Consider the following 12,244-nt stretch of genomic DNA (forward strand, 5'->3'; position numbering starts at 1 on the left):
GCAAAAGAGGGTGGAAAATTTGGAAAGTTAGAGAATAAGGAAAACATGTTTGAAAAACTAATAAATGTAATTTTTTAATGTAAACTACTGTACACTTCAAGTGCATTAAAATGTTCTGTTTTTATTTTTATTTTTTTTAAACTAGTCCTTGCCTTTCAATAGGCATTATCTTTCATTTAGGGGCAGTTTCTCTATCCCCTCACCCCAGGGAACATGAAGGTTTTCTGGGGTAAAACGCGCAGTGGACAGAAGTACGAAATACAATTTCCTCTGTTGCATCATCTTCTTCCAGATGCAAATGATATCAATGCCATGATTTCTTTACATTAAGGGTGTGTTTCTACTAGTGTCTGCTGCACACGCCACCCTGGTAAATGCTTTAACCATAAAACTATATAACTCATGTAATAAGCAAATGAAGTAGTTTGAAACTATAACCGACAAAGGGATTTCAACAAAATATTTTATTCCATTTTCAACCACTAGAGGTCACCCCAGTGCTATGTATTTCCAAAATAATTTTTCAATTTTGCACTTCAGTCCGTACTTAAAGAACCAGTTCAAATCCATAACGTATGATATTGCAGTAGTTATGGTGCCAAAAAGGTATGTTTGCAATCACTTTGATCTGTGACCCTTTCAATTGTTGACTGATGACAGTTCTGTTCCAAGTTCTGCTAAACGTGAATCAGCCCAATAGTAGTGCAGCTGGGGGCTGGATAGCTTTGTATCTAGTGTAGTGCCCAGCAACCGTTTGTGACTTCTTCCATTCACAAAATACTTTTTTTGTTGCCTTTTTTTATGCTTGCTTGTTTATTCTATGCCCATTTTCTGCAATACAATGTATATTTTGAAAACTTAAATAAACCTTGAAAATAAAATGTATCCACTCGCTGTTATGAGTGTTACTCAGTGTTGGTTTAGCAGCAAGGCAGGCTTGGTCAATGTTACACTGTTAATTCTCTGCCATTTAGGAGTTAAATCACCTTTGTTTCTGTTTTTGAGGCTCTAACCACACCTCCCTACTCTGCGACTCACATAGTCTGCATGAAAAATAAGTGTCATTTTCAATCATATCTTAACTTACTTTAGAAGTTTTTATCCCTCTCTCTCTCTCTGTAAATTTAACTTACTCACACACAGGAGGCTCCTGCAAGCTATTGAGAATGCAGGAGATGAGAAGTCCTTAATTAAACAGACTGTGTAATAAAGGAAGTATAAATATTAGATCTCACTTTACAGGAAGTGTTTAGGAAGGCTGTGAATGTTACCAATGATTAGGCATCACGGATACAGATTTTCTTTAAGTTTAATTATATGATTGTTATATTATTATTTCTGGTATGATAAACACCAAAAAAACGTTTTTTTATTTTTTTGTATTTCTCAGCTTACCTTACTGGACGTACTTTGGTGGTGTTTCTGCAATAACTCCTGATCAATACATGCGGATTAATGGATTTCCAAATTCATACTGGGGGTGGGGCGGAGAGGATGACGATATCGCCATTAGGTAAATCACAACAATATCAGATTCTTAAATTAAGGTATAATTGTTAGGTTTTTAGTTTAGTTTATTTTTTATTATTCTTATATTAATGAACTCCTTCGTGGCTGAGGCTCTTTCAATATTATATGCGTTCATGACCGAGGCCTTTTTGACTCTATTGATATGTGTTCTCTCCACCTTCATTTTATGCTTTTTTTAAGTAAGAAAAGGTATGTTACTTTTCTATCAATAAGGGACTACTGATTGGCATAGCGTGTCAGCTGACCGTTCTTACCAATCAGAGGATGCCCTGCTCGGCTGTGCTCAGTGCTTCCTGTATATCAGATTTAGAGGCCGGGTGCTTCCTGGGGGACCTGGAGATTGGCCTTGGAGGCAACTTTTGGGGTTAAGCCATTTGAAAACAGTTTAATTCCTTGAGGCAGGACTGCGCTCTGGGGATGCAGTTGCTATAGTGACTGGAGTGTCCCTTTATTTATTTATTTATTTATTTATTTATTTATAAAATATTTTACCAGGAAAGATACATTGAGATTTCTCTCGTTTTCAAGTATGTCCTGGGTCAACAAATCATTGCATTGTTACAATTAGGGTACAATAAAATACAAAAACAATATTAATACACAATAAATACAACATTTAACATAGAACAGGTAGGAAATATATAATCAACCATGACAGGTGCATTCTGTTTTGAGGTATGTAGAGAGTGATCTCTTAAAGGATTTTAGGCCTGGGGAAGATTTTAAAGTGTGCGGAAGGTCGTTCCACAATTGCGGCCCTAGGAGAAGGAGGATCGGGCTGCTTTCTTTTTGTATTCAGGTAGACTAAGTAAAGTGTTGGTACTGGATCGGAGGTTATAGGAAGTGGGAACAGCTGGGGAAAGCATTGTGTTCAGGTAGGGTGGGAGTTTTCCAGAAAAGCTCTTAAACATAAGGCTGGACTGATGAAGGGTGCGTCTGGATTCCAGCGACAGCCAGTTTAGTTCTTTTAGCATGTCACAATGGTGGGTCCTGTAATTACATTGTAGCACAAATCGGCAGAATGAGTTATACAATGTGTTGAGTTTATTAATGTGGGATTGCGATGCATATACTACATCCCCATAATCATTGATTGGCATCAGCATTTGCTGTACAATCTTTTCCTGTACTGTAGGGCTTAGGCAGGATTTGTTTCTGTACAGGGCACCTAGTTTTGGATAAAGTTTAGATGCAAGTTTTTCTATGTGCAGGCCAAAAGATAGATTGGGGTTTAACATCATACCCAAATATTTGAAAGAGTGGACTGCTATTTGAATTTGTTTTGATGGATAGGTGGGAATTGTGTAATTTGTGTAATGTAGGTACTGTTCCAAAGATCATTGTGACAGTTTTGTCAGTGTTCAGGAAGAGTTTGTTTTTTGCGATCCACTTTTCTACCTCTGTAAACTGGTCTTGGAGCACAGCCTCAAGCTGCGGTAGATCGGAATTGCTCGCATAGATTACCGTGTCATCTGCGTACATGTGTACATTTGAGGATTTGCAGACATTAGGCAGATCATTTATAAATAATGTAAATAGTAGGGGGCCGAGAATGGAACTTTGGGGAACACCACCCGTGACTGGGAGAGGGAGGGAGTCGCTGTCAGAAATGGACACATATTGCGAGCGATCTGATACATATGATTGAAACCAGTTTAGCGAATGATCACCAATACCTGAGTTTTTGAGTTTGTGCAGTAGAATGTCGTGGTCTACTGTGTCAAAGGCCTTTGCAAAATCAAGGAAAATAGCTCCAGTTAGGTCTCCTTGTTCCATGCCAGTTTGGATGTCATTGCAAACTTTTAAGAGGGCAGTTGTAGTGGAGTGATTCTGGCGAAAGCCTGATTGATCAGGGGTCAGATAGTTTGATTGTTGGTAGTACTCACAAAGTTGCGTGTGGACACATTTTTCTAAGATTTTTGACAATACCGGGAGCAATGATATAGGGCGATAGTTAGAAACCAAAGTAGTGTCACCACTTTTATGGATAGGCACTACTCTCACAGTCTTCCAAAGTTTGGGTATGTATCCAGACACCAAGGATTCGTTAATTAGAGTTGCGACGGGTTTAGCAATTGCTGGCACATTGAGCTTCAACAGCATTGCTGGGATTTGATCAGGTCCGGATTGGTTTTTCATTTTTAGATTATTAAGATCTAAAATGTTTTTCAATGACACTAACAGGTACAGGTCTAAAAATGAACTTGTCTATATTGGGACTTGATTAGTGGGACCTGATCCACATTTGTAGTTACAGGATGCGTGTCATTTATTAGCTTGGCAATCAGGGCAGTAGAGCATCCGACAAAATAATTGTTAAAGGCATTTGCTACATCTAAGGGAAGTTGCAGAGTTTGGTTATCCACTTTGACAGTGGAGGGTTGGGAGTGGATTGGGGGAGTTTGTAGTTTATTTATGACTTTCCAAAAGTTTCTAGGGGTTGAGATGTTATTGTTCAGATTGTCATAGAAATATTGGGCCTTGGCCAATTTTGTCTGTTTTGTGCATATATTTCGACATTGTCTATACGCACTGTGATCATTCATAGAGCCAGTACGCTCTACACACAGTGATCAGTCATAGAGCCAAACTTTGACCACAAAGAATCCCAAAACTGGTACATTTGGATGAGGTCAGCTGTGATCCAGTTCATATGTGCTCCTTTTACCCTCACCTTACACAGCGGGGCATGCAAATTCCAAATTTGTAGGAGTTCAGACTGAAAGAATTCAACAGCACAGTCTAGATCTGGGATAATGTTTCATCTGTGCCATGGGAGGTTCTTGATGTCCTTTAGAAAGGATTCAAGATAAAACATTTGGACCTAGTTATTTTAACCTTGGGATAGGATTTAATAGCCTTTATTTTGCGCACACAGTACACTAAACAGTGATCACTGAAAGTGTTTGGGAGAACACCGGCCTCCTGGATTCTATCAGGAGAAGTGGAGAGAATCCAATCTAGCAGGGTATGGTTATGGCTTTTAATGTTTATGCGAGTTGGGGAGGAGATTAATTGCGTTAGCTGCAAAGTCTTAAACAGCGTGCAAGAACTATTATTTTTAGGATTCAGCCAATCAATATTAAAATCTCCAAAGACCAACAGTTCACTTTTCGGGCTTTGAGCTATGGTTTCACTAAGGAGATGGTCTATGTCAGAAAGGGAATGCACAAGGGAGCTAGGTGGGCGGTAGATTCCTGCAACAATGATTGATTTACTGCATGGGATCTCAATTGTGCCAGAAAGGAAATCAAAGGTGGCAGAAGGGCTAAAGTTTTGTAAAGGGGTAAACTTTATGGAATTGTCAACATAAATAACAATGCCTCCTCCTCTCTTTGCTCTGTCATTTCTAAAACATGAATACCCCTGTATTGCAATGGCGGTGTCTGGTATTTTAGTCGTTAACCAAGATTCTGAGAGCACAGTGATTTTTGGTTTGTAATGGGAACACCAAGCTTGCAGTGCATCCAGTTTAGGGAGTAAGCTACGGATGTTGCAGTGCACAAAAGAGAGCCCTTTTTTCGTGGGGAGATTAGGACTAGAATTAGCTGGGGGACCAGGGTTAGACTCCACATCATTTGCAAGGGCAAGTAACATAAGGAATAGGAATTTGGACATCGTTTTTGTTTGGCCATATAGTGAATGGGATACTTAATAATTTTGTGAGGTGGGGGTTGGAGGGATATTTTTTAGAACTCTCCACCAGCACTCAGCAGATAAGTTACAGGAACAGAGCATGCCATGTATGATAATTTGTGTTCCAGTTTGAGGTGTGTGCTTATGCGGGTAGTGGTGTGAACAAAATAGGATTGAAAAAAGGGTTATTAAGAATATCAGTATGGTTATATTTGGATTCATGTTAGTGGTATGAGGTGTGTAGTTGAAAATGAAACAGAAATCGTGAAAAACAAAAATTAAATAAAAGTATATAGTATTGGTGTGTGATATATCTATTTGTAGGGAGAGAGGGTATGTGTTCTATAGGGTTAAGAGATTGGAAGTGTGTGCTGATCAGTGTTTGCACCTGTCATTTCAGGAGATTGAAAGTTGTGTGGGAGGCTATCTATAAATGAGGAATTAAGCATGGGGGGGGGAACATGAAAGATATATGGGCCTGAGCTGGTTAAACTAACGTTTAACATGATGGACAAAGACAAAGGTGATAAAATACTTTGCATGATTAGCACAGGCTATAGTAACAAAGACATGAAAATGTATACAGTGAAAATAATAAAACTAAACAATAGTCACTAAATATAAAAACATACACATACAACAAAATTAACAGGGTATGTAGAAATATGATGAAATGTCAGTCTTCCAAAAGGCTACCTGTTTCAAATGGCCATGGAACAGCTGATGGAGCTCTGAGTTCTATGCTGGACTGGGTATGTTTAAATAATAAAAAAATGGGGAAAAAATAAATGTGTTCACAGTTAATTTCTGTACAACTAGTGCAACTAAAACATATAACTTGGCGTAACTTCACTTATTTACATGCAGTGCTGTACCAAACAAATGCACCCCCACATTTACACACCGACATACCAAGCAAATGCACCCCCACATTTACACACCGACATACCAAGCAAATGTACCCCCACATTAACACACCGACATACCAAGCAAATGCACCCCCACATTTACACACCGACATGCCAAGCAAATCTACCCCCACATTAACACACCGGCATGCCAAGCAAATGCAACCCCACATTTACACACCAACATGCCAAGCAAATGCAACCCCACATTTACACACCGACATGCCATGCAAATGCAACCCCACATTTACACACCAACATGCCAAGCAAATGCAACCCCACATTTACACATCAACATGCCATGCAAATGTACCCCCACATTTACACACCGACATGCCAAGCAAATGCACCCCCACATTTATACACCAACATGCCATGCAAATGTACCCCCACATTTACACACCAACATGCCATGCAAATGCACCCCCACATTTACACACCATCATGCCATGCAAATGTATCCACATGTTTCACACCGACATGCCAAGCAAATGCACCCCCACATTTACACTCCATCATACCATGCAAATGTATCCCCACAGTTAAACACTAACATGCCAAGCAAATGCACCCCCATATTTACACACCACAATGCCATGCAAATATACACCCACATTTACACACCGACATGCCATGCAAATGTATCCCCATGTTTCATACCGACATGCACCCCCAAATTTACACACCGACATGCCAATCAAATGTATCCCCACGTTTCACACCGACATGCCAAGCAAATGCACCCCCACATTTACACACCATCATGCCATGCAAATGTATCCCCACATTTAAACACTGACATGCCAGGCAAATGTATCCCCACATTTACACACCAACATGCCAAGCAAATGCAACCCCACATTTACACACCGACATGCCATGCAAATGTACCCCCACATTTACACACCGACATGCCAAGCAAATGCACCCCCACATTTACACACCAACATGCCATGCAAATGTACCCCCACATTTACACACCAACATGCCATGCAAATGCACCCCCACATTTACACACCATCATGCCATGCAAATGTATCCACATGTTTCACACCGACATGCCAAGCAAATGCACCCCCACATTTACACTCCATCATACCATGCAAATGTATCCCCACAGTTAAACACTAACATGCCAAGCAAATGCACCCCCATATTTACACACCACAATGCCATGCAAATGTACACCCACATTTACACACCGACATGCCATGCAAATGTATCCCCACGTTTCACACCGACATGCCAAGCAAATGCACACACAAGCAAATGTATCCCCACGTTTCACACCGACATGCACCCCCAAATTTACACACCGACATGCCAATCAAATGTATCCCCACGTTTCACACCGACATGCCAAGCAAATGCACCCCCACATTTACACACCATCATGCCATGCAAATGTATCCCCACATTTAAACACTGACATGCCAGGCAAATGTATCCCCACATTTACACACCATCATGCCATGCAAATGTATCCCCACATTTAAACACTGACATGCCAGGCAAATGTATCCCCACATTTACACACCGACATGCCAAGCAAATGTACCCACACATTTAAACACTGACATGCCAGGCAAATGTATCCCCACATTTACACACCGACATGCCAAGCAAATGTACCCACACATTTACACACCGACATGTCAAGCAAATGTACCGCCACATTTACACACCAACATGCCATGCAAATGTACCCCCACATTTACACACCAACATGCCATGCAAATGCACCCCCACATTTACATACCATCATGCCATGCAAATGTATCCACATGTTTCACACCGACATGCCAAGCAAATGCACCCCCACATTTACACTCCATCATACCATGCAAATGTATCCCCACAGTTAAACACTAACATGCCAAGCAAATGCACCCCCATATTTACACACCACAATGCCATGCAAATGTACACCCACATTTACACACCGACATGCCATGCAAATGTATCCCCACGTTTCACACCGACATGCCAAGCAAATGCACACACAAGCAAATGTATCCCCACGTTTCACACCGACATGCACCCCCAAATTTACACACCGACATGCCAATCAAATGTATCCCCACGTTTCACACCGACATGCCAAGCAAATGCACCCCCACATTTACACACCATCATGCCATGCAAATGTATCCCCACATTTAAACACTGACATGCCAGGCAAATGTATCCCCACATTTACACACCATCATGCCATGCAAATGTATCCCCACATTTAAACACTGACATGCCAGGCAAATGTATCCCCACATTTACACACCGACATGCCAAGCAAATGTACCCACACATTTACACACCGACATGTCAAGCAAATGTACCGCCACATTTACACACCGACATGCCATGCAAATGTACACCCACATTTACACACCGACATGCCAAGCAAATGTACCCACACATTTACACACCGACATGCCAAGCAAATGTACCCCCACATTTACACACCGACATGCCAAGCAAATGTACCCCCAAATGTACACACCGACATGCCATGCAAATGTACACCCACATTTACACACCGGCATGCCAAGCAAATGTATCCCCATGTTTCACACCGACATGCACCCCCAAATTTACACACCGACATGCCAATCAAATGTATCCCCACGTTTCACACCGACATGCCAAGCAAATGCACCCCCACATTTACACACCATCATGCCATGCAAATGTATCCCCACATTTAAACACTGACATGCCAGGCAAATGTATCCCCACATTTACACACCGATATGTCATGGAAATGTATCCCCACGTTTCACACCAACATGCCAAGCAAATGCATCCCCACACCAACATACCTACATATTCACACACTGACTTTCCATACAGACACCTCTACACATTCAAGCTCAGTGGCATTCCTTGCAAGTGCAGGCATTGGCACATGAGAGGATGCCAAGTCTGATTAGAGGTGGCGGGAGGGTCACTTGATTTTGGTGTAAATGCCCACACCTGTTATTTACTCCCTGCCCAGCCTTGGCATAGACTAAACGATTTCTTCTTATTAGGGTCCGTTTATCAGGAATGAGTATCTCTCGAACGCCACTAAGTGTGGGTCGTTATAAGATGGTGATGCATAGCCGTGACATTGGAAATGAGGAGAATCTAAAAAGGTATTTCCTGTGAAGTAATATTTTCGTTCTACCTACATGAATTTCAGCAATGAATGAATTGAACAAATCCAAAGTTACTGATTATGTCTGTTTGTCACTTTTTCCATCTCTTGTTTTATATATCACCTAAACGGGCTGTGTTAATAGAATTGGAAATTGCTTCTAGCAGTAATACGGTATAGATCGAATGACATGGTTAATATTATCATATAATAGAAACAGTAACTAATTTAAAACCTGTTTTATCACACTATGAGGGCATAGCATTGAGACAGGAATTATTGTAAATTGAATGCGTTTCATTGATTAATTTAATTTGCTACGAGTTCTCACAAGTGGATCATCGCTGTCATAACTCTTAGGGCTTTTATTTTATTAAAATCCACTGGTCTTAGGTTCACGCAGCCTGCAGGTCATATATGAATTTATCTCAGCATAAAATTACTGGATATTCTGATCCTTCCATAGAATTTATACAATTTATGTCCAAACACAAGTCCAACTGAATTAAATATGGATTTAAAGGAACTGTGTAGGTAAAAACCGCACGCCCCCCAACAGTGGTGTCTAGTGTCACTAAATGCATTTTTCCCTAAATACAGTAAACAGAAGCTTTAAACTTACCTGTTATCATCTTTACCTTGATCAGATTATCTGCCCCTGATTTAATGTCATACCTCTCTCCTTCCCGTATTTCAGCCATCATCAAAAAACAAATAGTGTAATCTAATTGTAATTCAAACATAAAGGGAGGGGAGATAGAGAACTCACAAGATCATAATACACGATCAGTGTGGAGCCTATTGGTAGAATGGGGTATGAAACTCCTTCCCTCAAATTTTAATATGTATTAATATGCAATTTCTCACAAAAAAAAACAAAAACATGCATTTAATAAAGGTATTTCCACTGAAATGTTTACATCCTGAAATAGAATTGTTTTAAAAGCTACACTGAGAATATAACTATACTTGAAAAATATATTTTGCTTTTCTCATTTTTCTAAAACAGTAAAACATGTGATATTAAAAGCTAAACCATCGTGACTGGCGGTGATCTTACCTCCACCATCCCTACCACGAGATTATTTTTTTAGGGGGGGTTAGATTAGTCCATTTCCCCTGCTTCCTACACTCATGGAATAGACTATAAGCGACTCTCTCATTTTTTTTTTTTTTTTTTTATACTTTTGGTTTTCCATTCCTTATGCCTACTATATCTTAAAGGGACACTACAGTCACCAAAACATATTTAGCTTAATGAAGCAGTTTTGGTGTATAGATTGTCCCTCTGAAGTTTCACTGCTGAATTCTCTGCCATTGATGAGTTAAAACACTTTTGTTCCTGTTTATACAGCCCTAGTTCAAATTAAACAGAATTTGCGATAAAGGAAGTGTAATCCTAAACGAGGAAGTGTTTAGGATTGCTGTCTATGTCATATGGAGGGAGGTGTGCCTATAGAGGCATAAACAGAGTGATTTAACTCCTAAATGGCAGAGAATTGATCAGTGAAACTTCAGAGGCACAATCTATACACCAAAACCGCTTCATTAAAGGGACACTCCAGGCACCCAGACCACTTCGGCTCATTGGAGTGGTCTGGGTGCCAACTCCCACTACCCTTAACCCTGCAAGTGTAATTATTGCAGTTTTTTTTTTTAAACTGCAATAATTACCTTGCAGGGTTAAGTCCTCCCCTAGTGGCTGTCTATTAGACAGCCACTAGAGGGACTTCCTGCTTCATAGCACAGGTTTTCTGTGCTAGAGCGTCGCTGGACGTCCTCACGCTGTGTGAGGACCTCCAGCGTCGCTCTATTCTCCATAGGGAAGCATTGAAATTCATTTTCAATGCTTTCCTATGGGGTGCGCTAATGCGCATGCGCGGCATTGCCGCGCATGCGCATTAGGTCTCCTCGGCCGGCGGGCGAGATCAGTCTCGCCCACCGGCCGACGTAAGTAGAAGGAGGAGCGGCGGGGGAGGAGGAAGCAGCGACGTGGGACCTGTCGCTGCCCCTGGTAAGTCACTGAAGGGGTTTTCACCCCTTCAGCAACTGGGGATTGGGGGGTGGGAGGGAGAGGGACCCTCCAGTGCCAGGAAAACGGATCGTTTTACTGGCACTGGAGTTTCCCTTTAAGTTAAAGTTGTTTTGGTAACTATAGTGTCCCTTTAATGATTAAACAATCCTTTTCCATTTGCCTTTTTTATATTTATTATCCTTTCCTCCTTGTGCCAGACCATAAAAATGAATGCATGCATTTTGTTCTGCTCGGCCCTTCAAGTCTCGTGTTAGTTCTTCTGTTGGCTTACATTTACTAAAGGATTTTAGGTAATTTTTGATTAACAGCGGAGCGGGGAACCTAACTTAAGCCCCACCCATTGTCAAGTTTTGTTAACTTCGCAGCTATTATTATAATCATTATTTATAAAGCGCCAACAAATTCAGCAGCTCTGCACAATAGGTGGAGCAACAGACAAGTATTTGTAACCAGACGATTTGGACGCACAGGAACAGAGGGTGTTGAGGGCCCTGCTCAAAGAGCTTACATTCTAGAGGGAGTGGGGGAAAGTGACACAGAAGGTAAGGATAAGCTATGCATAAGGACATAATAAACATGAAAAGTGACACAGACACACGGTTGCCGGTGGCCGTATAGAAGCAGATTAGATAAAGTGTATTTCTGTTGACAGAGCTACTTTCAGAGTTTTGCCCTCTGTCAGCTGACACGGATTGTTGCGATTCTAAGACATTCATTTCTGTCTGCCCTGCCTATATTCTTTCCCTTTCTTGCCCAGGAACTTTGCCATCATACCACTGTTTGAACATGTGTGTTTAGGTGAGTTCCTGTTTTCTTAAATATTTACCCCGTCTCTTCAAACCGATAATAGTCATATTTTTATTATATACCGGTATATATATTTTTTCTTCTCGGCACCTTTTCAAAATGCTGCATCACATCCAAATAGCAACCATGTGGATTAAAGTTTATCACAGACAGTCCTCGGAGCTTTATTATTATTTATTGCCTGACTTGCTG

At 40.8% G+C, this 12,244-nt stretch overlaps 1 protein-coding gene across 1 annotated transcript in view; it reads left to right on the forward strand.

Annotated features, from left to right (window-relative positions):
- Positions 1-12,244, forward strand: part of LOC134601983 (beta-1,4-galactosyltransferase 3-like) — a 115,272-nt gene that overhangs the window by 88,146 nt on the left and 14,882 nt on the right. Inside the window, exons 5-6 of the mRNA XM_063446488.1 lie at positions 1,391-1,513; positions 9,104-9,208. Coding sequence (XP_063302558.1) covers positions 1,391-1,513; positions 9,104-9,208 — 228 coding nt within the window. The remainder of the gene's footprint in view (positions 1-1,390; positions 1,514-9,103; positions 9,209-12,244) is intronic.

The sequence above is a fragment of the Pelobates fuscus genome, chromosome 1, assembly GCF_036172605.1.
Source record: "Pelobates fuscus isolate aPelFus1 chromosome 1, aPelFus1.pri, whole genome shotgun sequence".
NCBI classification, from domain to species: Eukaryota; Metazoa; Chordata; class Amphibia; order Anura; family Pelobatidae; genus Pelobates; species Pelobates fuscus.